Source organism: Lepidothrix coronata, unplaced genomic scaffold (assembly GCF_001604755.1).
Source record: "Lepidothrix coronata isolate B3197 unplaced genomic scaffold, Lepidothrix_coronata-1.0 Scaffold249, whole genome shotgun sequence".
Taxonomy (NCBI): Eukaryota; Metazoa; Chordata; class Aves; order Passeriformes; family Pipridae; genus Lepidothrix; species Lepidothrix coronata.
In genome coordinates, this window is record NW_016690429.1 from 290,870 (window position 1) to 315,331 (window position 24,462).

Genomic DNA, 24,462 nt, shown 5'->3' on the forward strand with positions numbered 1-24,462 from the left:
ATTTTGCCCATAGGGGCTGGGAGGGGATCCTCAGTCACCTGTATTCATTTCAGCTCCCTGAATGTGGCATTTCATGTTCTCATTAGTCTCATTAGCACTCATTAACGCCAGCAGGTTGCTCTCAAATGACCCACTGTCTTTGCAGAGAGGTTATGTCATGTCAAACACCAATAAACTCACACACATAAAACTACAAATAAAGATGGGTGGTTTGATGCCTGCCTTAGATGTGTGTTGCTGTGCATGAATTCAGGAAGTTCCAAGAAAAAATAAAAGGCTGTGTCCTAGAACTCTGGAAGGTCATAGAATACACTGTGCACTTTTGGGGAGACAAGTTTATCATACATGATTTATTTTATCATTTCATGTCCTTTCTCTCTGCCACAGATATCTGCAAAAATCTGTTTTGTCGAGACTTGCTCTGCCTTTCTTTGCAGAAATCAAGTTTCCTGATAGATAACACAGTGGAGGTTCAGTTAGAATATCAACTATGATCCATGACTTTCACAGGAAAAAATGTCAAGCATTGGTCCTGTCTGAGCTCAGTGGAATGTGGAATAATTAAAGCTTAAAAAAGCCTACAACACCTCCTGAGTACAAATTTATCAAATGGGGATGAGGTTGAGAGTCAGCTGCCAGCATGACTGATCTGGGACCTGCTGACACCTTTGGGAAGGATTGCCACAACCCACTGACCTCCAAGCCTGACAGCTTCTGCTGGCTTCATTTTTTTATTACCTTAAAATCTGAGACTTTGAAAAGATCTCACAAGTTGAGCTATGAGGGTCCAAGAAAAGTTTTGATTGCCGTTCCCTGTCCTACACATTGCTGCTGAGATCCATCCGACCCAGAAGATGACTATGCAAATTCTACAGTTCTTAGAATACGGATGTTTTATCTGTGTACCAGGCTAACAAAACAAGGGTTTTTTTACCTCTGAACAGCTGGGCACACTTTATAAGCACTCAGAGGACCTGAGTACTGTCACTGTTAATGGACTCATGGAAGTGCAGATGCACATTCACTCACCATGGAGGTGCCACCCATGAGAAATTGTGGTCCTACTTCAGCTATGGATGCCCCTCAGCCATATGTCTAAGCAGCATTTGTTTCCAGAGGTGCAAAGAAAGGGACATGGAAAAATGACAAAGCTACAGCATCTGACACTCCCAGGCTGAAGAGGATTAAGGACTAGAAATTCCTTGGCAAGGTCTAAGCTATTTTGTGTGAAATCTGCTTTTTAACAGACCATCTCTATTCAGCTCAAAGTCAGGCATGTGCTTAAAAACCTTCTGGCAGCACACAGACTTCACATAATTTTAATGTTATCATTTATTTTCGTAGTACCTGGGAAAGCCAAGCTCAGTCCAAGACCCCATTCTTCAAGTTGTACAAATGCAGAAAAAGGGTCAGTCCCAAACTGCTGCAATACAGTGTTAAAGCTCAGCAGGTCAGTAAAGACAGAGGGGAACATACAAGGAAATACAACAAGAATAACTCATCCTCTTAAGTAAATAAAATTACACTTGGAAAACTGGGATAGCAAGGATATGATTTACCTGTAGTAACAGAGAAAGTGAGAAGCAGAGCTGGGGTTAAAAAAGCTTTGAGAGTTTCTGCTTCTCAGGCCATTAGCCAACACCACCTCTATTAGTCATGTTGTTAGGAGGGAAGTACACAACATACTCATGTCATTTTTCCTAATTTACCTAACAGTATGTCAACTGCTAGGAAATGGCAGTGTAAGTGGTTTTTCACTAGTGAGTCTTCTCATGCTGTCGAATTAACACCCTTTTTTGCTGGTTTATGCAAATCTTAAAAGGAAATCGTTCATGGATTCTTTTCATCTAATCTGCCCTTTCGTATTTAATGGGTATATTTCAGTGCATCCCACAGCGTTGTTCAGACACATATTACACTCTAAAATACCCTACTCTGGCTGCTGAATAGATTACAATGAAAAAATCAAGAAATCTGAATGGGAAAAAAAAATTAAAATCTTCAATTCTTTTAAGTTTCTGTCAGTGACTTAATAAAACATTGTTCAAAAACCTGGAGAATATTGCAAAGATCAGTGAGTTAAAAAAAAAAAAAAGAAAAAAGTTTAGTATGCTGATCTCTTTTTAATGTTTACTACAATTAAAAAATATTAAATTAACTCAGCAAGACTGAATGTGAGGCAATTAGGGATATGAGACACCACTTGCCAAACTGATTGCCCTGTGCTTGTATTTTAAACTGGAGAAATGTCCATTTTCCCAGAGCTATGAGAGGGCTGTTACCAAAGGCAGCAAAGCATTACACCGTAGGAGCATTATATTGATAATATAAAATTGAGTAAGATTGAATTAAAGCAGAGAGTTTGATAGCTTGGACTCCCTGTAGGAAACACTCTGTATTTTTCCTAGATAGCAACAGTCAACCTGAAATCTTTTGTTTCGGATTTGTATTCTTTCACTTTTCAGGTTGCTGCTTTACAGCTCCCAGAGTAGCCTCTATTTGTCTGTTTATGAAACACACAGCCCTTCACATGACACTTTCTTTCAGTACAGTTTTCTCATCCTCCCAGAATGTGTGTTCTCACCTCCATCCCGCTCCCCACGGCATCTCAATAAAGTAAAAGGAACTACATCTCGTTCAATTCTCTGGGATTTTGTTTTATAAGGAATAGGTGAGCACAGGGTTACAATTTCTCCCATACTAGTTTATGTCTATTTATTCTGAAAAAAAAAAAACCTGCCTAAAAGACTTTACCCACCTCTGTGCTATTGCCATCACCAAAATCTCCATCAGCTCAAGAGTCTCTCACAGGGAGTTTGAACTTTCCTTTAATCTAATCCATTTAGAAAATGACTCACAATTTATTCAATAAAGTGGAGAAAATTGATATCTTTTCATTAAGCTGACAAAGTCTTTTTCACTTCTGACATCTGTGAAATGTGTTCTCTATTTAAATTTTATTTATATCAATCTTCGCTGGTGGAAACTAGATTAAAATGGAATGTTCTATACTTACAGTGGAAACTTTCCCATCCTGCAATGAGTGTCATACTGGTTTTGAAAATGAGCTCTGCTGCTTATTCCTTGGAGTAACACGATACCCATAATCAGGAGGAAGCGCAATCTAATATCTCCATTCCTTTGTATTCTATTTCTATACAAACAAAATGTGTACACTTTATCACAGGCAAAAAGAGAGCTGCTGTGGCTTCATAATGGCAACTGCAGAAGCAATCTTGGAACATTTTAATACATAGCATGTTCCCTCTAAACTGCTGAAAAATGCATGATGATACTTTGTTCTGTTTTCACATTTCGGGGTATTCCATAAACATGAATTAAAGTTATCTATTACTCTGTGAGGACTGTCATATTGTTACATTGTTAAATATAATGTCTTTATACTTATCATCATATGGACTTTGTCATGTTGTTAAAGCAATCTCCTAAATACAAATGCAGAAAATTAAAGGAGAATTTTATCTGGGAAAAAAACGCCTTTGCATTTTCTATACACACTGGGGTAGCAAACACAACAAAAGCAAGTGCCTGTGAGTCTCTGGGCTGTGTGCACACATTTTCTCTGTCTATGTCCTGTTAATCACCTGTAAGAGGGCTTTGAACAACTGAGTAGATTCAGTTTAGTGCAAGAACTTGAAGACCGATAAATGTGAAACATGGTAAGTTCAGGAGTTTCAACAGGCGGTTTTAATCAAAACTATTGTGTATTTTTTCCAAATTTGGCTTGATCTGAGAGGAAAATTATGGAACGATTAGTGTTTCCGTGTTTATTTGACCTTTTAGGTGTAGATGTCTGAAGTTGTTCAGTGCATTTCTACTGCCCCTTAATAGAATACACTGTTACTGAAATTCAGGGGGAAAACATCCCCCTCCAGCTCTTTCATGCATCAAACCTTTGTGCTCCAGGTGCTGCACAAGAGCAAGTCAAAACACGGTCACTACCCTTATGCAACCTGCAAAGGTTCTCATGAACTTTGAAGGCTGAAAACCACTGAATCCAACCTAAACTGGCAGTTCTCTGCACTCAGCTAAGGCTTTGGGCATTATGTTTGGGAACAAACGTATTTTAAAATGCAATAGAATTGTGTAAACACTAGAAAATATAAGCTGTTCTATTCCCCTTTCCCTATATTCAATCTGATCCTGAGATTTCTTATCTGTAGCTTATTTCTCTGGAGCACATGATTAGCAAATGCCATTTCAACCAAATGTTTTTTTGTGTTAATCCATGCAGACTAAATACGTCAAAAGTTAAATATTTTGATCGTTTTTTTTCTATAGCTTTGCAAACAAAGATTTATTAAAAAAAAAAAAAAANAAAAAAAAAAAAAAAGAAACAAGCCTGTGTGAATTGGCTGGAAAAGAAATCTTGAGAATTTTCTGAAGGAAGTTGCTTTTCTCCCCAGCCCCACTGGTTATATGTCTGGATTTTAATATTCTTATAAAAGGGGCATTTTCTTGAAAATAACTGAAATATAAGCAAGCCCTTATTTAAGCAAGCAGGAGCTGGGGAGCAAAAAAAAAAAATACATAACTGAAACAAAATACAGAAATACAGGGAAAGCAGGAGTAATCAAGGCTTTTCTACATCACATCCTTTTTCTTTCCCCATGGCTGAGGGTATTTGTGTCAGTCAATTCAGCCGTGCATGAAGAAACTCTGTGCTTCATGTATTCCCCAGACAGTGAGAAGAACACAATGAAAACCACTCCAAAACATTACAAGTGTCTAATTCAGCATGATGTGAGCACTCACAGCCTGTGCTGCCTGGTGACTAATGGGAATCTGGGGTTCTCAGCCAGAATTAGCAGTTCAGGTCAGAAGCTCACGTTCCTCAGGATCTGGGAGCTCTTCAGTGTAAACCACCCTGAGGGAAAGCATCTTAACTTGAGCAATTCTCTCTCTAACACAACTGCTTCAGCACATCTCAGAGAGACATAACTTAAACACTGAGAAGCTGCATCATGTTCCTTGGGGAAAGTTCACCCCTCCTCGTACAGGTGGACCCAAACCTCAAAGGCTGCAAACTGTGATTCATTTTAAAGCTTTTCCCTCCCTCTTTGAACAGAGATGGAGGTGTAAAACTTTGAAATCAAGTAGAACTCATCAACAGTGCCCTAGAAGGACAACTAAAGATTACAAGGCTCTTAATAGAAGACCTATTAACACAAGACTCAAAGAAAGTAATTTTCATTGGGTTCTGGCTGCTCTTGCCACAGCATGGGGCTGAGGACGAGACCACAGTGAGCTTTGTAGTCCTTCAGACTTACAAAGGATTTTGCCTACTTACATATTAGAGACAAATAAGAGCTTTTCATCTGCAAAGGGCCTTAGTTTCCCCCACTATAAAAGGAGCCTGGTCTCCAGTCCAGATGAGGGTATTCACTGAAGGACACTTGGATGGCCTTGCTTGTGATTGCACTGCACTGTGCTCACAAATAAATAAATACATAAATAAGTATGTGTACTAAAACCTGCACACCACTGCATGAAGCAGTTGCCACGAAGGTTCAGCACTGACTTTGCATTTGATTATTTTTCAAGGTCGAGGTCTGAATACTTGGGCTGCATTTAGCAGCATCAATAAGCAGTTAGATCATTTTAATTGCCATGAACAGCTTTGCTTCTCCATGCTGCCTCTCAGTCTGTATTCATGTCATATCTCTGGTTTACACTGTAAACTCCCTAGGCAGGGGCGTTCAGGTTTGTGCTTTTCAGTACCCAGCACTGTAGGATCCTTCTCCATGGTTATTTAATCCTATGGCACTCCTGCACTTTTGATTCCGTGGCACAGGATTCTTCTCACACATCCTGAGGATGCTCTGCTCTGATGATTGCTGTGAAGGCCAGTATTTAGCAGGATATGGTTTTTCAGTTTGCCCACTGCACAATCTATTATTAGAGCACAGATTCAGCCCTCGTGCCTTTTCATGCCTAGCAAAGAGAGAGACATCTCTTTTCTCTACTGTTAGCAGCATTAATGATACCCTTCTGAAAAAGGTGTGTGAATAGCATCATTAAACTGCCTTGCAAACACAGGTGCAAAGAGCTTCTTTTTTGTGTTGCATATATGGATAAATGATATATTACATTATAAAAATCAGGTATAATCTGTGGGAAGAACCAGGAAAGACAACACAGAGAGCTAGAGGATCATTGTAGGGCCCCTTCAACTGAACTATTCTATTAAATTCTATATTCAAGAATTTAATTATAAACTCTGAAATGTCCTCAAATCAATGCATGCACAACAGGGTATTTTCCAGAGCTGAATGGTGAGGTATAAGGTAGTCAGCTGCTTCCAAGGTATTTTGTGAGCTTGGAGCAGCCATGTGGGGTGATATGAATGGGTTAAGCATCTCTAATTGAGTGACTGTGCAGAAAGCTTTGACAGGCTTCCTGAGTACAACCATGAAATTAATTCTTGCCAGAGAAAACAAACCACAGACAGAGCCACTCACACTCTAACTAGTCACAGTTGCAAGGTGAGCTAAAGTTTATCAGCATCCCCAGACAAAAAATGTCATTAAGATACAGTTAAGGATATAGTCAGATACCAATTCCCAGGCAAGAAACTTCATTAAGGTACATTCAAGGTTGTAAACATAAGTGCCAATTAAATTCAAACAACAAGGTCCAAACACTGACATTATTTACAATATCAAATATTTGGAAATTAAAAGTTACTGCTAGAGATAATATGGTTTCTATAAAATTCATAATCAGGTTTCAACAAACAACTTCTGCTACTGTTCAGTATTACCTTGCCCTCTATTTCTAGTTGTGATGCTCCCTGCCATGGAATACTGGGAAAGCTAAAAGTCTCCATAGGTTCAAAAAATTCTGGAGAGATTTGTGGTTAAAAAAATAAGCCAGCTGAAAGTACTGAAAGCAAAGCAGACACACTTTTATCTGGAGCAGCCTGAGCCACAAGTCCTGAAGACCCAGAGAATATTCTGAGGAAAATCTCTTTAGACTTTCCTTGTACTTATATATGTCCATAAGGATCAGATTGGCACTCACAGAGACAGGCTGTTGGGGTGGATGGTCCTTAGTCTGCAGCAGTATTGCTGCCATCACAGCTTCCCCTGCAGTCACAGCATAACAGACTGGATCTCGTGTGTGAGGAGGCTGTGGAAAGCACTGCACTGTCTTAGGCAATGCAGGATGCCAAAGAAGTAATTAAATATGAAATCCTTGCAACTAAACTCCAGTTGAAGGGACACTCTGCCTTTTAAATGCAGTGTTAGACCCCTGAGACATTATTTAATTAGATTTGTTCATTGTAACTCAGTTGCAAACATTGTGTTTTCTCTTTCAGCTTCTATAGTGATTGGGAAATGGTGGTGTGAGATGGAGCCCTGCCTAGAAGGAGAGGAATGTAAGACGTTGCCTGACAATTCCGGATGGATGTGTGCGACTGGCAATAAAATCAAGACCACCAGAGTAAGCTGTCTTTCTGTCTACACCCAGGAGGTCCTATTAGGAAAGGGAATCACTAATGATTGCTCGCCCGTGTCTTTTCCATCATCATGTCTGCTGTAAAAATCTTAAGGATCACTGCACACCTCCCCAGTCACTCGATGCTTCTGGCCATAATTTGGTGAAAATTCAGACAGATCAGGCTGGTCAGCTGAATCCAGGCTCGGTAACCAGCAGGTTGGAGCAGCTGAATTGCCAGGCCACTTTCCAAAAGACATTTTTACCTCTAAGAAAACCCCTAATGCCCCTCACTGAATCCCTTTCTGGTGGCTAAAGGGAAGAATATTTTCCTACATCCATTCCTTGCTGTTCCAGGCCACATCTGTGGTAGCAGCTGTACAAGGGCTTTGAGACAGAGGACTCAACTCACTATCTGCATGTCAGGTCTTACTTCAGAGCAGCTCTAGCCCCATGAACCCATTAGTGACATGTTCTTGAGATGCTGAAGGTTCAGGTAACACAAGCCAGCAGGAGACGACAGCTTTCACCACACAATGCCAGGAAAACACAGAGATGGGGCTGCAAAGAAAGAGTGTGAATGAGCTGCCTAAACTTCTCCCACTAGGAGATTGCCTTGGGAATAAAAGTGTTTTTCAAAAATAGACTTTAGCTTTTCTTTCTCATTGAGAGATTTTTTTTCACAACCATTTTCTTAAAACTGCCACCTATACCTGTATTCAACCTGTATGAGTTAATTTTAATTAACTCATTTTCATACTACAATTGATTTTTTTTCCCAAGAAAATTACACGATTTTCAACTCAAAGTATGTCTTATAAATATATAAATTTTAATTTTCTGTGAAGTGGAAAATATCTTTTGAAACCTGATAAATAATAAAAAAAGGCATATTTTCAAGACATTTTTCCCTGTTTATTAAGAAATTCTACATACTCATACCCAGCTGTTAATTCACAGGAACATGCTTAGTGTCATGATTTTCTGACTTCTTCCTTTTCCTGCAGTCCTAACGCTAGTCATTTTTCATGTCTTTTAGGCTTTCTGTTGAAGAAGGAGATTTTACCCTAACTGACCCCCATGCCATCTGAATTCTTTTCTTTCCCTCCCTATGATCTACACTAGGATGAAGGATTTGTGTTGCACCTCCAGCTTCTTGAGCTGTGCCTCCTGGCATGGCTAATCACACCAAGACATTCAATTATTAGGATATCTGCTAATTTAGGAGATTTCCTTTGCAGAAGGCAGGAAGTGACTCCCAAAACCAGGATCCATATTGTCCCTGTCATCTCCTAGAAATATGAAGAAAGCATGGAGGGAACTATGATTTCATGACTCAGTTTCATCGTTGTTGCTGTAAATACTTCTGTGCTCTCAGCTGGTCATGTCACAGTGCAGCACCACTGGAAGGTTGTGCCCTAATGTATGTGCCTTGCAGGGCAGTCAGAAAATCCCAAAACACAAACTTACTACATGTCCTTTCCATTGAGGCAACATTTTTTCTCACTGAATTGGGGAGTTAAAATGGAAGAAAGTGATGCTGAAGAAATAAGAAGTAACATGAAGTATCTTATGCAATAATTCATTCCTTCTGCACTCTGTCTGCAAGTTATATAATTTAGGAATTGCATTTGCTTTTTTCAAGTCAAACTGTCCTACTCTTAACTCCCCCAGTCCTCATCATATAAACTAGTTTTAGGCGATAGAAGTGATTGCTAGAAATTTAGGAGCTTCATTAATATGCAGATGTATGGTCCAATCTATTCAGTATGCATTATTGTATTTCATTTAAATTAAATACTTGCAGAGTGAATGCTCAGAACTGAAAAAAAAAATATTTCTTCATTTACCCACAGGAATGATTTTAATTAGCTTGTGAGGGGAGTACCTTATGGTGCTGCTTCCAGTAGAATTTTGCTTTGTTGCTTTAAAATATCATTACAGAACCCGACTGACAAAGGCAACATGACATGATGTGCTTAGCAACTGTCTCTTGCATTTTCTGAGTAAAAATTCTATTTCTTAGTCCCTGAAACTTTGCTGGAATCTGTACTGCTGTGTCAACTCTGGCAACATAAATGTAAAGCAATAGAAGCAATCAGATCCTGAAACAGACTTTTTTTCCTTAGTTTGGCCATTTCAGATGGCAGCAGAGAAAGAGACTACAGTGCAATCTGTACTGATCACAGTCCAGGCCGCAAGATTGGGCCATGTGTGTCTAATTTATGTAGGTAAGGAAGTTAAGAAGGCAGAAAAAAACAAGACAAGTCAGTCCACAACCTAGTTATATCTGTGGTGATGAGCCAAAAAGCTAGAGCAAGTCTGCACAGGCTGTAAACTGTTTTAATGAAGACTCTTCCTTACACTAAATACATCTATGTTGGGCAGCTGCTGTCCTGACAAGGAAAACATTCACATTTGTGAATCTCAGGATTAAAACACCCATCAGTATGTTCTTCCAGGCCCACAATAAATCACACATAACCATGTGTGCGTGTATATATTTATGAATACATGTATATACACAATATGAATCACTTTCTAGGGTGATTAATACTGATTAATGTCAGAAGGAGGTGGACAACATATCCAGTGAAGTCTTTGCCAGCACACCTCTTTCTGTGTTTAGTCCTTTAGCATAGCTCACTAATTAAGTTTTTAAAGCCAAAGATATAGAGCTCACAGCTTCTGTAAATCAATTTGTTTTCTACTGATGGTCAGGCAGGTGACAAACAACACTGGAAAGAAATCATTTTGTCATTCAATTTTTTTAATCTCTAGTCACTCCTTTTTTTTGATTGTTTAGATGGTTTTTGGGGGTTTGGGGAGGGTTTTTTGGTTATGTTGTGGTTTTTTCTTTTTTAATTTAAGAACATAACTTTCAGTGCTTTCCTTAAAAACGTGGGGCCCTTGGAGCTGTACTAGGACCTGCCTGGAGATTGCATCACCACATTTCAGCAGAGCAACGGGTACCAGGGGAAATAGAAGAGCAGCATCTCAGGCTGGATGTTGCTGATAATCTGGAGGATGGATATTAAAGCGTTGAGCACTTGAGGACTCGCAGAGCAGCTCAGCTCAAAGCGCCTCTCCAGCTTCACAGCCTGTGCCCTGCATTACAGCCCGCCCACCCCCCAGTTTCCAGAGAAACACTTGATTTTCCACACATTTTTCATCAGAGAAATGCAGGGCATTCTGTGGTTCCCTGAGGCACCTGAGCATCACATTTCTCAGTAGCCTTTGCTCATCTCATCCCGCAGCAAAGAGCACCTTGGCACCAGGCCCTTCTGTCATTCCCTTCCCCTACTCCAGGGGGAAGGGAATGACAAACTGAAAGACAGTAGGTTTAGGTTAGATATCAGGAAGAAATTCTTCCTTGTGAGGGTGCTGAGGCACTGGCACAGGTTGCCCAGAGAAGCTGTGGCTGCCCCATCCTTGGAAGTGTCCAAGCCCAGGTTGGATGAGGCTTGAAGCAACCTGGCATAGTGGAAGGTGTCCCTGCCCATGGCAGGGGGTGTAACGAGATGATCTTTAAGCTCCCTTCCAAACCAAGATGTTTTGGGATTCTATGATCTCCTGCACCACCAACCCAAGTAGTTGATGCACATCCAGCATCTCCCAAGGCACAGGCAGGAGTTTGCTCAGGGTCTGTCCTTTGCATGTCCTTACATTCTTGCAGCCCTGACAGAAAAGACACACACACACCTAGTACTGCAATTTAAACTCAGCTATACCACTCACCCTTATGCCACAGAGCCTGGGTCTTTCTTTCCCAAAAGAATACATTAAAAAAATAGCATATTTTACGTAACTGACTCTTTTGTATTTTCTCACTGCAGATCCACCCGAGGACTTAACAGAGCACCCGCGTCTGCACGGAGGCAGTGAAAGCCCTGCTGATGGATGAGGACAAAGTATGGAAAGTTTAAAACCATCTCAGCATTTACAAGCCAAATGGATTTCTTATTTGCACTTTGACTGTTTACCAGATAACAACAGTGGCTTTACTGTGTGAAAGAAAGTATTCGGTGGAAATAATGCCCCTGATTTTTGACAGCTGAAAATAAAAAAAATGAAGAAAATGGTTCCTTTGCTAAAGTTTCCGAGATTGCGAAGTACAAACAACAGTATAAGTTTGGATCTACAATTTACTTTATACCAGTTAAAGTATATATATATAGAAATATATATATATTAATATATGATATTTTGAAATAAAAGCCTCGCTCTTCAAGAAATTGAATAGTACCACACTTTGCTGCAGCTGCTGTAATTTTTTTTTTCCTTTTTTTGTAATGGTCTGGAAGTTCCCTTCCTGTTGAGAGAGAAATGTGGCAGAGAAGAAGCAAAGCAAACCTGCTGCGGTAAAAGGACGCCGAAGAGCTACACGAATCCTACCGATGCGGCATCCAGAGCTTCCTGTTCCCTTTGGCAGAATTTTGAGGGCATTTGTTGTTTCACTTTGTGTTCTGGAGGCTTTTCCCCCCGTGCAATACTAGCATGCTGGCTTTGCTTCATTAACCATACTTGATTGATATATAACAATGATAATTCTATCCTCTTCCAAGAAAATATTTTTAGAGCTGTTAGATATTCCACGAAGAAGAGATGGACAACTATTGAGTGAAGTACAGTATGTATTAAAAGTTTATTTGGCAGAGTTTGGTAGACTGTGAGCTCCCTTCTTATTAAAGATGTACTGTACGTACAATGTCTTCAGACTTTGTATAGCTCTTAGAGACTCCAGTAAAAACCCAGTAACCACCTCCAAAGCTTTGCATTGTTGGCTCGCTAATTCATTGAAACAACAACAAAGCTATTTCTTTCCAGACCAACACATGAGGGGAATTTTGCACACGGTTTGCTTTTTCAGGAGCCCATTTGCCACTGGTGAACAAGCACCTCAGCTGAAGCAAATGCCTCTGTGGACACCCCGGATGCTCAGGCACATCCCGACACAAGGGACTGCCTGGCTGTGTGCTCTTATCCCACAGCACACATGGAAGAACTACCTAAATTTAAGTTTCCTTTGCTGCAGGTCAGGTTAATTCTCATTGAGAGCATTTGCCACCAGCTAAAAGTGGACATGTGGGCAATTGCATGGCACAGCAAACACAGAACAGTTTGTGGTAAGCACAGACTTGTGGCTGAGCCCTGCTTTCATTTCAGGAATAGTTTCCTTCAGTTTAGTTGTAATGTTTCTTACCAAGGAGAATTCAGATGAGCTGAGATGCTCCCCAGCAAGGATGTGTCCACAGAGACATGGACCCACTCACTGTGAGTGGTTTGAACTCCCATTTCTAGCTGAGCTGTTGCTGTTCACCAGGTAGCCTGGCTCCTGCACTGCTGAAGAAAGATCAGATCTGAGGGTTGAAATGTGCAAGCCTAGTTCACATTCCCAGGCACTTTTGTGAGCAGTTCAATTAATTCCAGGGGGTTTATTCATGTGGAAAAGTGTCTTGCTGTCACGCATAAGTCTGTGCAATCTACCCTTGAGTCCACCTAATGCTACCAAATCAAAGAGGAATAGGGAATTGTAAAACTAGTTTTATCCAGTCTAGCTTCATTTCTTTAATATTTCCAATTTTCTTTCAGCCTACTTACCTGTCTCTCACAAGACCCCTTTGGCCATGCTGATCACTTTTAATCCAATGTGGAGGAAGTGCTGCACTTCCCAGCCTAGATTTGGTCGCAATTCTCCCACTAACTTTCTTTCTCCTTCAGGGCAACCACTTCAATCCTGATGCTTCAAGAGGCAGAAATTGTCACTGTAATTACACTGTAGGTTAAAGCAGCTACATGACGTGTCACGCCATACTCCACGCCAGCTTTCCATGCTGGTCTTTGCCTGATGCTCACAGTGGAAAGGGATAAGCTGTTTCCAAGTAATTCTATTTATCTCCCCTTCAAAAAGAAATGAGTGAAAGGGAAGAAACAGGCTACTCAGGAAAGAGGTAAAATCACCGTCCCTGGAAGTGTTGGCAAAACATCTCAGTGTGGCACTTGGGGACGTGGTCTAGTGTGAAGATGGCAGTGTGAGGTTAACGCTTGGACTTGATGATTTTAGAGGTCATTTCCAACCTTAAACATTCTGCGGTTTCTTCTGTGCAAGGAAAGGAGCATGAGCCTCACTACCAGTTGTAGATCCTAGCATGCAGAGACAAGCCTCCCTGGTGTCCCATGGACAGGTCATGTATTTTCTGGCTACAGCCACCTCTACAAACCACAGAAGATACCTGAACCCTAGTCTGCGTTTTAGACATAGACTGCCATGGCCATGTGTCCCTAGTACCATTATCTCAATTCAGAGAGGAACACTGCCTGCCCAGTTACCCACATGTGTGGTCCCAAACAGGATCATCAGACCCCCTCCAGGCTCACCTGCCACAAGGAGAAACTCCTCAAAACAAATCCTTAGCATTTCTGAACAGCGCTTTAAAAACCCCAAGACCCTCTCAAGCTCAGAAGCCCTTGGTGCACAGGGAGATAGACCCTGCCACCAGGAGGTAAGTCAGTCCAAAGCCAGGATATGTTATCACCCCTTTACCAGATGGAACTGAGGCACCCAAAGCTAAATGGCCACTCAAGATCATACTGGAGGGCTGTGGAAAATTTGAGCAGAAACTGAACTTTGGTTTCCTTATTCCCAGTCTCCTGATAATCCATAAGAGGACACACACAGAGCAAACTGTACACATGGCCTCCTGTACCCTTTGCCAAAGCCCGAGGTGACAGCACTGGGAGGTATTTACCCCAAAGCAGTGCATCCCACAGGGCTCAGACTGTGAGGAGATAACAGTGCTTATGCCTGTGCCTATGAAATATGCCTGTTGAGATTGGGAAATATTAGACTTGCTAAAATACAAGAAGGAAATGTTGTCATTACCAAAGGAAAGTTTCTCAGAGATGTTTATGAATTTTTTCCTTGCCAGTAGGCAGCCTCAAATATCACCCCACCAAATTCAGTAAACATCTGCGTCTCTTTGAAGTTGCTGCAAAATCTGCTCGTGAAGTGCAGCACTGAGAAATTGCTGTTTTAATTAAAATGTTTTAGAGGGGAATTAAGGCCTTCGCAAAAAATAACGAGTAATAGAAGATGAAGTCAAATTAAGAGTCGGATGCAGCTAACCTTTGTTGTTTCAGGGAACCAAACTGAAAACAATAATCAAAAAGATTCAACCAGCCTAGAGTCACAAAGATTCTGTATTTCAGGGATATGCAGTGTGTAGCAGGAAGATGTCAGAGCTACTTATCTTGGCTGATGGAAAGCTGATGTGTTTCAGTGGGGGAGTGAATGGGTCCCACATCCTCATGGGAAAGTGACAGTCATGCCATTCTCTGCATAATATTAAAAGGTATTTATGTCAACAGAGGAGAAAGTTGAAGTTCCTGCTTTCTGGCAGAAGTCTAGACAGAGACATGTCAGGAAATTAAAAAAAAAAAAGAAAAATATTTGTAAATGCATCGAAGATAAACTTAGATTTATGTCAGTGTTTCTTCAGATGTGTGAAACCAAGTTATGTAAATCTAAAATGTAAGAGTTGGAAAAAAATACTGAAAAAAAAAAAGTAGCCACCATCTGCCTATTGATTCAGAAAATCTAGATTATGTGCTTCTGTCCAAAAATCTCTGGTAATAAAGAGCTCAGTGTGGTATGACTTGATATTGCTTTGAATATGCTATATGCTATATTTGAAAAAAAAAAAAAAAAGACCCATGGGGAAAGTCCACTGCTATGGGCAACATTATGAACAGCATGATGTGCACCCAGACTTGGCATTACAAGAGAAAGGACCATGAAAATTACTGAAGGTGATGCAGTTATGAAGAGTGATGTTCTTATCAGCCCTATTGATTACTGACAGAGTTTGCAGGTACTTTCAGTGGTTTATTGCTTGTATGTTTTCCTATTATAAAATGATTAGTTACCTTCCTAACTCTCCTCATTTGCAACTTTTCTGTTTCACTATATGGTCTCAATGTAATTACAGATCATAGAGAAGTTGTGGAGGAGATAAACATACTTTGGCTTGGAAAGCACATCCATTTCATCTGAAGGTGGCAGGCTTTGTTTCTTCTTCAGTGGCACAATGAATATTGTAGCCTAAAATGAACTTCTCTTATATCAATACCTCAGTCACATCCCAGTAAGCAGGGTTTAGAGCCTGACAGAGAAATGGGTCATGCTTCTTTGCTTGGTATTCTATTTTTTGTCAGAGAAAAATAGAAACACACTCCACAAATAATCTTTCAGGTAGACAGAAGGAGATGTGTGTACAGGGCAGCTGGTTTCAGGCTGTCAACACTTTTTCTAGTTCATCGATTTGAATTCAGATCATAGGCCTGACACATATTTATGGTTTCTTCTCTGAGAGGCTCACACAGTCAAAACACTTAACTTCACAAATATTTGTACTTTATAAAAATATGTGCTCTGAGAAAAAGAAACTGAATCCTCTGCTTTCCAGGCAGGAAACCAGAACTCGTAAGACCTGGGACCTGCCAAAGGTGATGCTAAAAATCTGCAGCAGACACGGCACCAGACCTGAGGACTCCTGGATTTTAGGTCATCATTGTAGATGGTTCACACCAGTGAAATTTGGCTGACAGCAGACCCTGGCTTTTAGCTCATGTCACAGCAGAACTAGGGAGCCTACAGTCAAGTGTGGACAATCATCTGCAAGCACCAACTGATCAGAGCTTGTGCACCTCCCTTCAGCTGGGATTTTCAAACCACTGATGCATGGAAGACCACCAGTAGATCTACTCCAACATCTTTTGCTCCCACAGGGGCACAGTCCTGCCCTAATTTGGTTTCATGGCTCCATAGTAGAAAGTGCTTTGAGCCTTTCGGATGAAAGCAGAGATGGAAAAAGGCAAAGAAATGTCTGTGCTTAACCCTGATGGGCTGAGAAACAAGCCTGGCCAACTTTTTGGCCTTCTTCTGGAGGTCACAACTGCTGGAAGATGCCCACCCAATAGAATGATTTTCATGTAAAAGTTGACTTTGAGCCAAGAAAGCACACATTCCCTCACACCAGAAAAATGCCTGCAGCAGACAACAAGAAGCACAAATAACTTGGTCTCCCCTGAAAATGTGAACACTGCTGCCAGGGGAGAGAATACTAAGTCATGGGAGGGGGCAGGGAAATTGCTTTCTTTTTGACAAATATTCATCTGTGGACACACTTGGCAGATCTTTGCTAAAACCTTTTGCTGTTGCTTGACATGAACCTCTAATTACTGTGCGCAACTCAGAAATGTCCAGAGGAAACCCCATGACAGGTCTGGATATGGCATCTTTTCATCCAACACTCATGGTCAGATTATTTTTATTTTCCCATCATGTAGCAATATGATCCAGTTTGTATGACCAGAAACAATATACATGTTTGAGCATCAGGTTACTGACCTGCTTCCCATTATTTGTCATCTGTTTTCTTTCTCAGATAACCACCCTTGATTCAGTTAGAATCTAGGGGAAGGCCCAACTAGATATGAAGCAAACTATGCACAGCCTAACATATTGCTCAGGGGAATATGCAAGTTCTTCCTCCCACCTGCCATTCCTCTTCATTTCCTATTTCATTTCATTTTCATCTCATCTCATCCCCTCTCTTTCACAGCACTCAATTGCATTCATCCATCTCTATTAGTCTTTTATTACCACTGCTGCCCCACAGACTAAAGAAAAGACCTATTTTCAGGGAGCTGTTCCCAACAACAGTGATTTATGTCATCTTCTTTCTTTTCCTTTTTCCTGTGTGCTTTAGAAGGCAAGATGCCAACCTGTGCCAGCAGCTCCCATATTTCACTTCTCACACCAGCCATCCCCAGCTCAGGGCCGCAGGGTCCATCTCAAGTGTGTCCTGTGTACAGAGAAGATACTCCTGGTGTTTGATTTGCAGCAGAGGAGTTAATTGTCAGCTCCTCACCTTCACTGAACCCATTCTGTTTGTTGTTTTTCTGAAGGTCTCCTGTACCTTGAACAGAACCAAGAACTCAGCACACTGACTATTGAGGGCTTGCCATCAGTCTATGCCTCTGCAAGAGGAAAATTTACCACTATTGATTAGATCAGACTTTTTTTGGACTCGAAATAGAGAGCGAAGAACAGGCCAAGTTGCTGTGAAATGCACGGTGTGGGATCCAAGCACAGACACAGACACGTCACAGAATCATAGAGGTTGGAAAAGACCTCTAAGATCATCAAGACCAACCACTAACACAACACTGTCAGATCCACCACTAAACTGTATCTCTAAGCACTACATCTACATATTTTTTGAAGCTTCCAGGGGCAGTGATTCCACCACTTCCCTGGGAAGCCTTTTCCAATGCTTTTTTCCTAAGCATTTTTTTCCTGGTGCTCTTTCAGTTATATTTTCTTTCTGAAACACTCTGCTATCTAGGCTAGTGGAGCCTACATAGTATCCCATGTAAAACAGACCAGAGTTTTTACAGATCTGGCCCCAAGTCCCTAAATCCCTACTAGTTTCCCACAGACATGATATAAAGCAGAGAAACAGTTAGGAAATGTTACAGGCTAAAGACAATGGTCTCTCTGTCCTCCTCTGTTTAAAGGAATATTCCCTGGAAGTATCTTTGAAACAAAACATCAGCCTTCAAAGCATCCTGCAACCTGAAGAACTTCAATACTGAATTAATGCCAAAGATCAGCTAAAAATCTTAAAAGGAAAAATGCACTTGGCTCTTAAATTCAAGTCTTTGTCAAAATCTTCCACTGGCTTTGCTTCTGGAACAGGAACTGAGAGGTCACCTTGAGATCCATTTATGTCACAGTAATGAACACAAGCAGGGAAGGAGACCTGTCACAAATATTTCACTGCCCCTCAGTGAAACCTCCAGGGACTCTCCAGCTTTTCTTTAATTCTGCCAGTGTCAAGTTTAGCATTTAGCACCAAAGGGGCTTCACTGGACTCACTGTAAGCAGATTTGTATTCCACCAACCTTCCCTGATCTTAGTCTAGCCTGAATTTCACTGGTTGAGCAGGTGTGATAACAGCACTCAAGACTTTGCAACACAGTACAACAGACCAAATAAAGCTTTTCTACTGAGGAAGGTCCACAATCTCATTATAATTTCCTGCTCTTTGAGCAGAGTTTGACAGCATAGATGTTCAAAGCTGCTCAAGAGCAACAACCAGGCTGCAGTGTGTTTCCTCAGCATCTTGGCTGTTTTCCCCCTTTCTGTTTGGCCACCAGGCTCAAATACACATAAGCTAAGTAGCAACTACTAGTGCAACAGAGAAGTAACAGAGTCTCGGTATGTGTCTTTGAGAGGCAGCTTCAATGAGTGTTTCACTCACTTGGCTTCATTTTCGTCTGGCCTTGAGTTCCAAGATCTTATGGCCTCAAAAGAGAAAAAAATCCAGTGACTAGATGGAAAAAAGTTGGAAAATCACCATATCCCTAGTTGGTACATCCTAGCACTGCCTTGTCCTGAGCTGGTGCTGGAGAGAGGGAAGGCTCATAAACACAAGGGCAGGGGGGAATTCTGGCACCCAAAGCCCAAAAACTCTTGCCAGCCTACAGCAGCCTTTTCTGCTCCTCTGTGCTGAAATGTGATTGTTATAGGAATATTATGTTCTCTATCAGCTTCTCTACTCTCTCACCATTTGATTTCTAGACGTTATTATAGCCTATCTCCTTTTCAGTCCATCTCCACCCTGGCTTTGTGCAAGGCAGAGAAAATGATACTGTGCTTACACAAAAGCCTATTCTTTTACTTGGCATACAAAACAAGACAGATGATAAGAGCCTGTTGGTTTTATTCAGCAAAGCTAATCTCATCATTAGCTTCACTGTGGGATTATAAACAGTATTCCACTCTACTCCTCTAACTGAAACACCTTTCTTATATCACCTTTTTTTTTTTTTTAATGTCAGAACACTTTGATTTGTTTACAGTTCTAGCTCCTGTAACTTGCTTCTATTTCTCTGATTTGAGCAGAATTGGAGATTTCCAAATAGTGGGCCCAGCCCTACCATTTTTTCCTAGAGATGTCCACATAGTCTGTGACTTCCACCTTGCAATGCTCTTTCCAGCAGTGTCTTGTTACAGTCAGCATCAGCCCTGGGCAACAGAAACTGAAAGATCCAACTCTGAATTGATATGTCAGGTATTCACATATTAGACAAATTAAAATGCATGTTAGATGGTTTAATATTTGTTGCTAGTCCTCATCCTTTAGGCACTGACCTCAGTGGAGAGTATGGCAAAAATTTCAGCAATACCCCGCAAGGTGAAGAGAACAACAGGGACAAGAGCAAAACAGGAAAGAGTTACCTACACACATAGATGTACCTGCTGCCTAGAAAGATTCTCCAGGCTGAAGTCACTGAATTCATCCCAGAGGACTGGATAGCAAGGGTTGATATTTTTTGACAGTTTCTGACAAATTACCTCAGTTTCCCTTATCAGTGGATTTAACCCACAGTATTTGCTGTTTCAGAATGGTGCTTTGCAGCCCCACAGCTGAGCTAAAAATGTCTTCTTCCCCCAATAATAATTTGAGTTGTGACTTTTGTGACTGCTCGTTGCACATGATCTATGAAATCTTGGAGTTAAAGATGTCCCTCAAAAGCTCTCAAGTGTGCCACAGTGGCTCTTCCCAACAATAACATCTCGACTGTGCATCTAGCAGCAAACTACAACAAATACATAGCAGCAAACTACAACAAATACATGTGATGGGACCACAATATATCCCTTTTTCCACCATGGAATAAAGCTGCAAAGGCAAATAAGGATGACAGGATTTCTTACAGTCAGTGCTGTTGAAGATCTGGGGGCAAAATTAGGAATAGCAGCCTAAAACTGCCAAAATAGTTTAGCCCAAAACTAAAACTAGTTTAACACATAGTTGTCATTGATTTCTAGTCCTCATGCTCTTCCCTTAATATACTCCACACATCTCCCTGGAGACTACGGTGACTCCACCTTTAAGCAACTCTTGTGGCTTTACCATTTGAAGACTTGACACTTGCAAAGGCATCCCAAAAACCCATCATCACCCAAAATGAGTGTAGACCTGGTCTGTGTTGCTGTCTCCAGCTTCCCTTTCACCTGCTGCCCTTACACTCCCAACAGAATTTTACCAGAATAGCTATGAGAGAGTTGTTCTTCACAAATTGCTGTCAGACATGAAAGTCATCTTATGCCTGAATAATTGAGGTACTCATCTCTACCAACAGCCAGTACCTTTCTGTAGTCCTCATTAACCCCCAGCAGTCCTTTTAAAACTGATCTAATTAGTGTCTTGAAATCAAGGCAGTGGTTTGGGCAGAAGACTTGAAAAATAAGAGTTTACAACTGGTAAAGTTCTTGATCAGGATTATCATTATTTTTTCAAGTCAACCCCTAAGCTTGCATAATGAGGATTTCTGGGAAGATACGGTCTATTACACAGGAAAACCAGCTGTTCACCATTAATTGACGCCATCCTTCTCAGGCACTTTTTCACAGACACCTAAAATCAGGATTTCTGAGCACATACAAGCCTAGCATTAAGCTAAATGAAAATTGAAGAACTGACCTGAAAGCAAAGATTACCAACCTTAACTTTCAATTTGTCAGGACCTTGCCATGATTTAAATACCGGTTGCTGTGCTTGAATTACAGCTTCTACATGCAGCTCTTGATTTTCTTCAGTGCTCTACAATACTCTACAAAACTGGGTGTACCCATGGAAAATACCCCAGAGACATTAGAGGTAACTTTTCTCAGCATTTAGCACTCAATGCCCTCAGACACATCTGAGCCCACCAAACATAACCCAACACAGAATCAATAAGGTTGGATAAGACCTCTAAGATCCTCGAGTCCCACCATTAACCCAGCACTGCCAAGCCCATCCCTAAACCATGTCACCAAGTGTCACATCCACAGATTTTTTAAATACTTCCAGGGCTGGTGGTTCTACCACTTCCCTGGGCAGGCAGTTCCAATGTTTGACCAGTGTGAATTATTCCAGCCACGCAGTTTCAAGCTAAGCAGTACAGAGGCAAACCAGACTCACAGGAGGAGCAATTTGATATTAAAACCCCTGTCTGGACAGCAGAAGATCCATATCTCACTCATGACTTACATATAAAGTGAGTATATACAATGGCTATACTGATCATTTCCTTAGGATTTAGAGAAATGAGCAACTTTAACTTTACAGACTTCATGGTTGCTTGATCTCACTACAGTAAACAGCTCCATATTTTTCCTTTTCATGTTTTATCCCGAAGCAACAGAGCATTACATTAATTGACTTGTCTTATTAATTCAATAAGCTGCTTCCAAGATGAAATGCTTAGCTATGCTTGCTTGTTTTTGGCACTTTTTGGTTGTTGGAAGAAAAGCTTTAAGGCTAGAAATGCTCTGATGTTTTCCACAGTTCACTGAATAATTTTATGCACTACTGAAGATTTGCCACATGTGGAATTACTGCAAACTGCTACTTTTTCATCATATTATAATTTAATTCACACTTTTAGTATGATAAGAAAACATTTAGCAGTTTGCATATTTGAAAAGTATATTTGTTCTGCCATAAAGTTGTGGTTAAGAATTCATTATGGGTCACTCCTTTCTAGGATTTATAATTTGGACTTAAGATACATTTAGAAGATTAAAGATGACATAGAAGCCACCCCATTCAAATGAATTATATGCAAGAAAATTCAGGGAGAAAAAATTGACCTTGCTGTAAATATAGGGCAAAAAAAATTTACTGTGAGCTTGAGTAAGATTGAGAACTTCTTACTATTTCAGCAAGTTATTGGAGGGGAGGTGAATGTATTTTAAGCTTTAAAACCCCAAGATTCCTTAAGGGGAAAATACTCATCTAACTATGTGGATTCTTAGATTTCAACTTCTTTAGGAAACATGAACTCTGGGTTTGCCTTTCAGCCTTTTATTTCTTGGACGTGGAGTGGAACCTCCCAGTGAAGCCTCTAACGTGAGGTCCCTGCAGGATAAGTGGGAATGTTCTCCCTCTGGCTTCCCACTGCAAGGGGCTGTGGGACCCCCATCCTCTCTGATGAGGAAAGTGAGAGAGTCTCTTACAGAGCTCCTGGAGACAGGGCTGCATTCAGCTGCTCTGAGGGTGAAACCTGGCCTTGGCTGGTAGAGCCTGGCAGGGAGCAAGGGCTGGACACAAATACAGTGAAAATCAGAATGCTGCAAAAAGGAGTCACTGGACAAACTGCTCCTGGGGGTAGGAAGGCATGACTGCAAAAAATGTCCTTTATACCCTCCCTTCATCTGCAACAGCCAAGATTTTGTTCCCCAGCAATAAGTCTGGCAGTCTGTGCTCAGAGGAGATGCTGGTGGTTGGGGTAGTGACTCCCACCAGCCCTGGTGTGGGTTGGTGCAAAGGGTGACAAACCTTCTCACCCCAGAGCCACGTGCAATCCCTGCTGCAGCAAACCCCACCTGGTAACCACAAGGGTTTGAGTCAAAATGAAGACTTTGCCTGCAGTGAGGTCCTGCTTTCAAGGGAAGGTTATTGATCAGGTTTCTGCCCTTAAGAAAAGAAACCAAAACATAATTTATGCTCAGAGTGACCTGTAGGTGTTTGCACAACAATTAATGCCCATGGTTATGGTAATGCAGCTGGACACACAACAATTGATCTTTTCCTTGAAACATTTTACCCTTACAGCCACTATCTCTAACTCTTCATTATGTCTCCCCATACTCATTACTTCTCAAAATTATCATACTAAGCAAAGCTCAATGCACTGCTTAAATGAGTAAGGAACATCTGGTGAGCTGAGACTACTGGGACTCCTCGGACAGATAAAGTTGTAGCACTTTTCCTCTGTATATGGAAATGCATTGTAAATTAAATCTGAAAATTGTCTGAAAAGGCAGAGGTCAGAAAGGAAGTGGAAAAATACCATCATTTGTGCCAAGGTCAAATTCCATGCAGCTCAGCTTAAAGTCAGTGTATTTTCATACATACAAAGTATAGTACTGTCCACTCATTATTTTGTATTTTAACACTTTTCTAAAGGTGCTTGCAAAATCATATTTTGGCCTTCACAAAATACATGCCAAATACAGTATAAAACAGACAAATCTTGTGACTATGAAAATATTTCTCTCTCAACTCCTTTTTTTCCCTTCCATTTCTTTTAAAGATATGTGGGATAATATGAAACCTCAACCTGTATCTGCCTGAGACTGAACCACTGCCTGCTGATCTACCTTAGTTTAAAAAAAAAAAAAAAAGAACAAGTTGTGCAGTGGACCATCTGCCGTGAAACATAAATGTCTTGTAACAGCAACGAGCCAAGAGCCATGAACCACTTAGCCTGAGGGAGAAGATGTTTCAGCAAGGAAACCCTCAAAGAGACGGGTGACGCTCCCTTTCAGCTCCAGCTGCCGTTGGAGCCCAGCTCTCCACAGCCTGCAGAATTCCTGCCCAGCCTGATGGCTCCTGCTGCGTCACCCCTTCACCTTTGCATTCATGCAGAGAGACTGAACCCTTGGGAAGATCAGAGTCACTTTTGTTAGTGTTACTCTGTGGTCAGAGAACCTCCTCACACCACTGTGCCAGGAGATGATGTCACTGTACCTGGAGGGTATCACCATCTCCACGCCAGGGACAATCCCTGACCTGCTGCCACAATTTGTCTGACACAGATTAGGAGTTCTCATATGTTGTTAGACCTGAGTTCCCTGTAGGAAGCAAGTAGAGGGCTGGTGGGACCATGGTTTTGTCAATCAGAGTTTCTCCTGGAAGTGATGCCATAGATGTGACAAGTCTGCATTGAGCCTGCTTTTATTCACGTCGCATATGAGACTATGAGTTTGCAGAACATTCACACACATTTTGGCTTTTGTCTTTGTATCACAAAAGGGCAAAAAGCAGCTGGGAGAGCACAGCCTACATCTCTTAAAGAAATTTTACCACCATTTTCTGCCAACCACACAAAAACACCCTTTTATCCATGTGTATCTGTACATCAGGACTTACTCCAGCA

General features: G+C 41.1%; 1 protein-coding gene and 1 long non-coding RNA gene across 2 annotated transcripts in view; one reads left to right on the forward strand and one right to left on the reverse strand.

Moving 5' to 3' along the window:
• Window positions 1-15,026, forward strand: part of FAM19A1 (family with sequence similarity 19 member A1, C-C motif chemokine like) — a 221,761-nt gene extending 206,735 nt beyond the window's left edge. Inside the window, exons 4-5 of the mRNA XM_017835159.1 lie at window positions 7,343-7,467; window positions 11,298-15,026. Coding sequence (XP_017690648.1) covers window positions 7,343-7,467; window positions 11,298-11,315 — 143 coding nt within the window. The 3' untranslated portion in view covers window positions 11,316-15,026. The remainder of the gene's footprint in view (window positions 1-7,342; window positions 7,468-11,297) is intronic.
• A 2,225-nt stretch (window positions 15,027-17,251) lies between these two features.
• LOC108507292 lies at window positions 17,252-24,010 on the reverse strand. The gene is made up of 3 exons (XR_001878068.1): window positions 23,936-24,010; window positions 19,468-19,569; window positions 17,252-17,327 (listed from the first exon to the last, which is right to left on the reverse strand). It is a non-coding gene; the product is annotated as an uncharacterized LOC108507292 (long non-coding RNA).
• Between the last annotated feature and the right edge of the window lie 452 nt (window positions 24,011-24,462).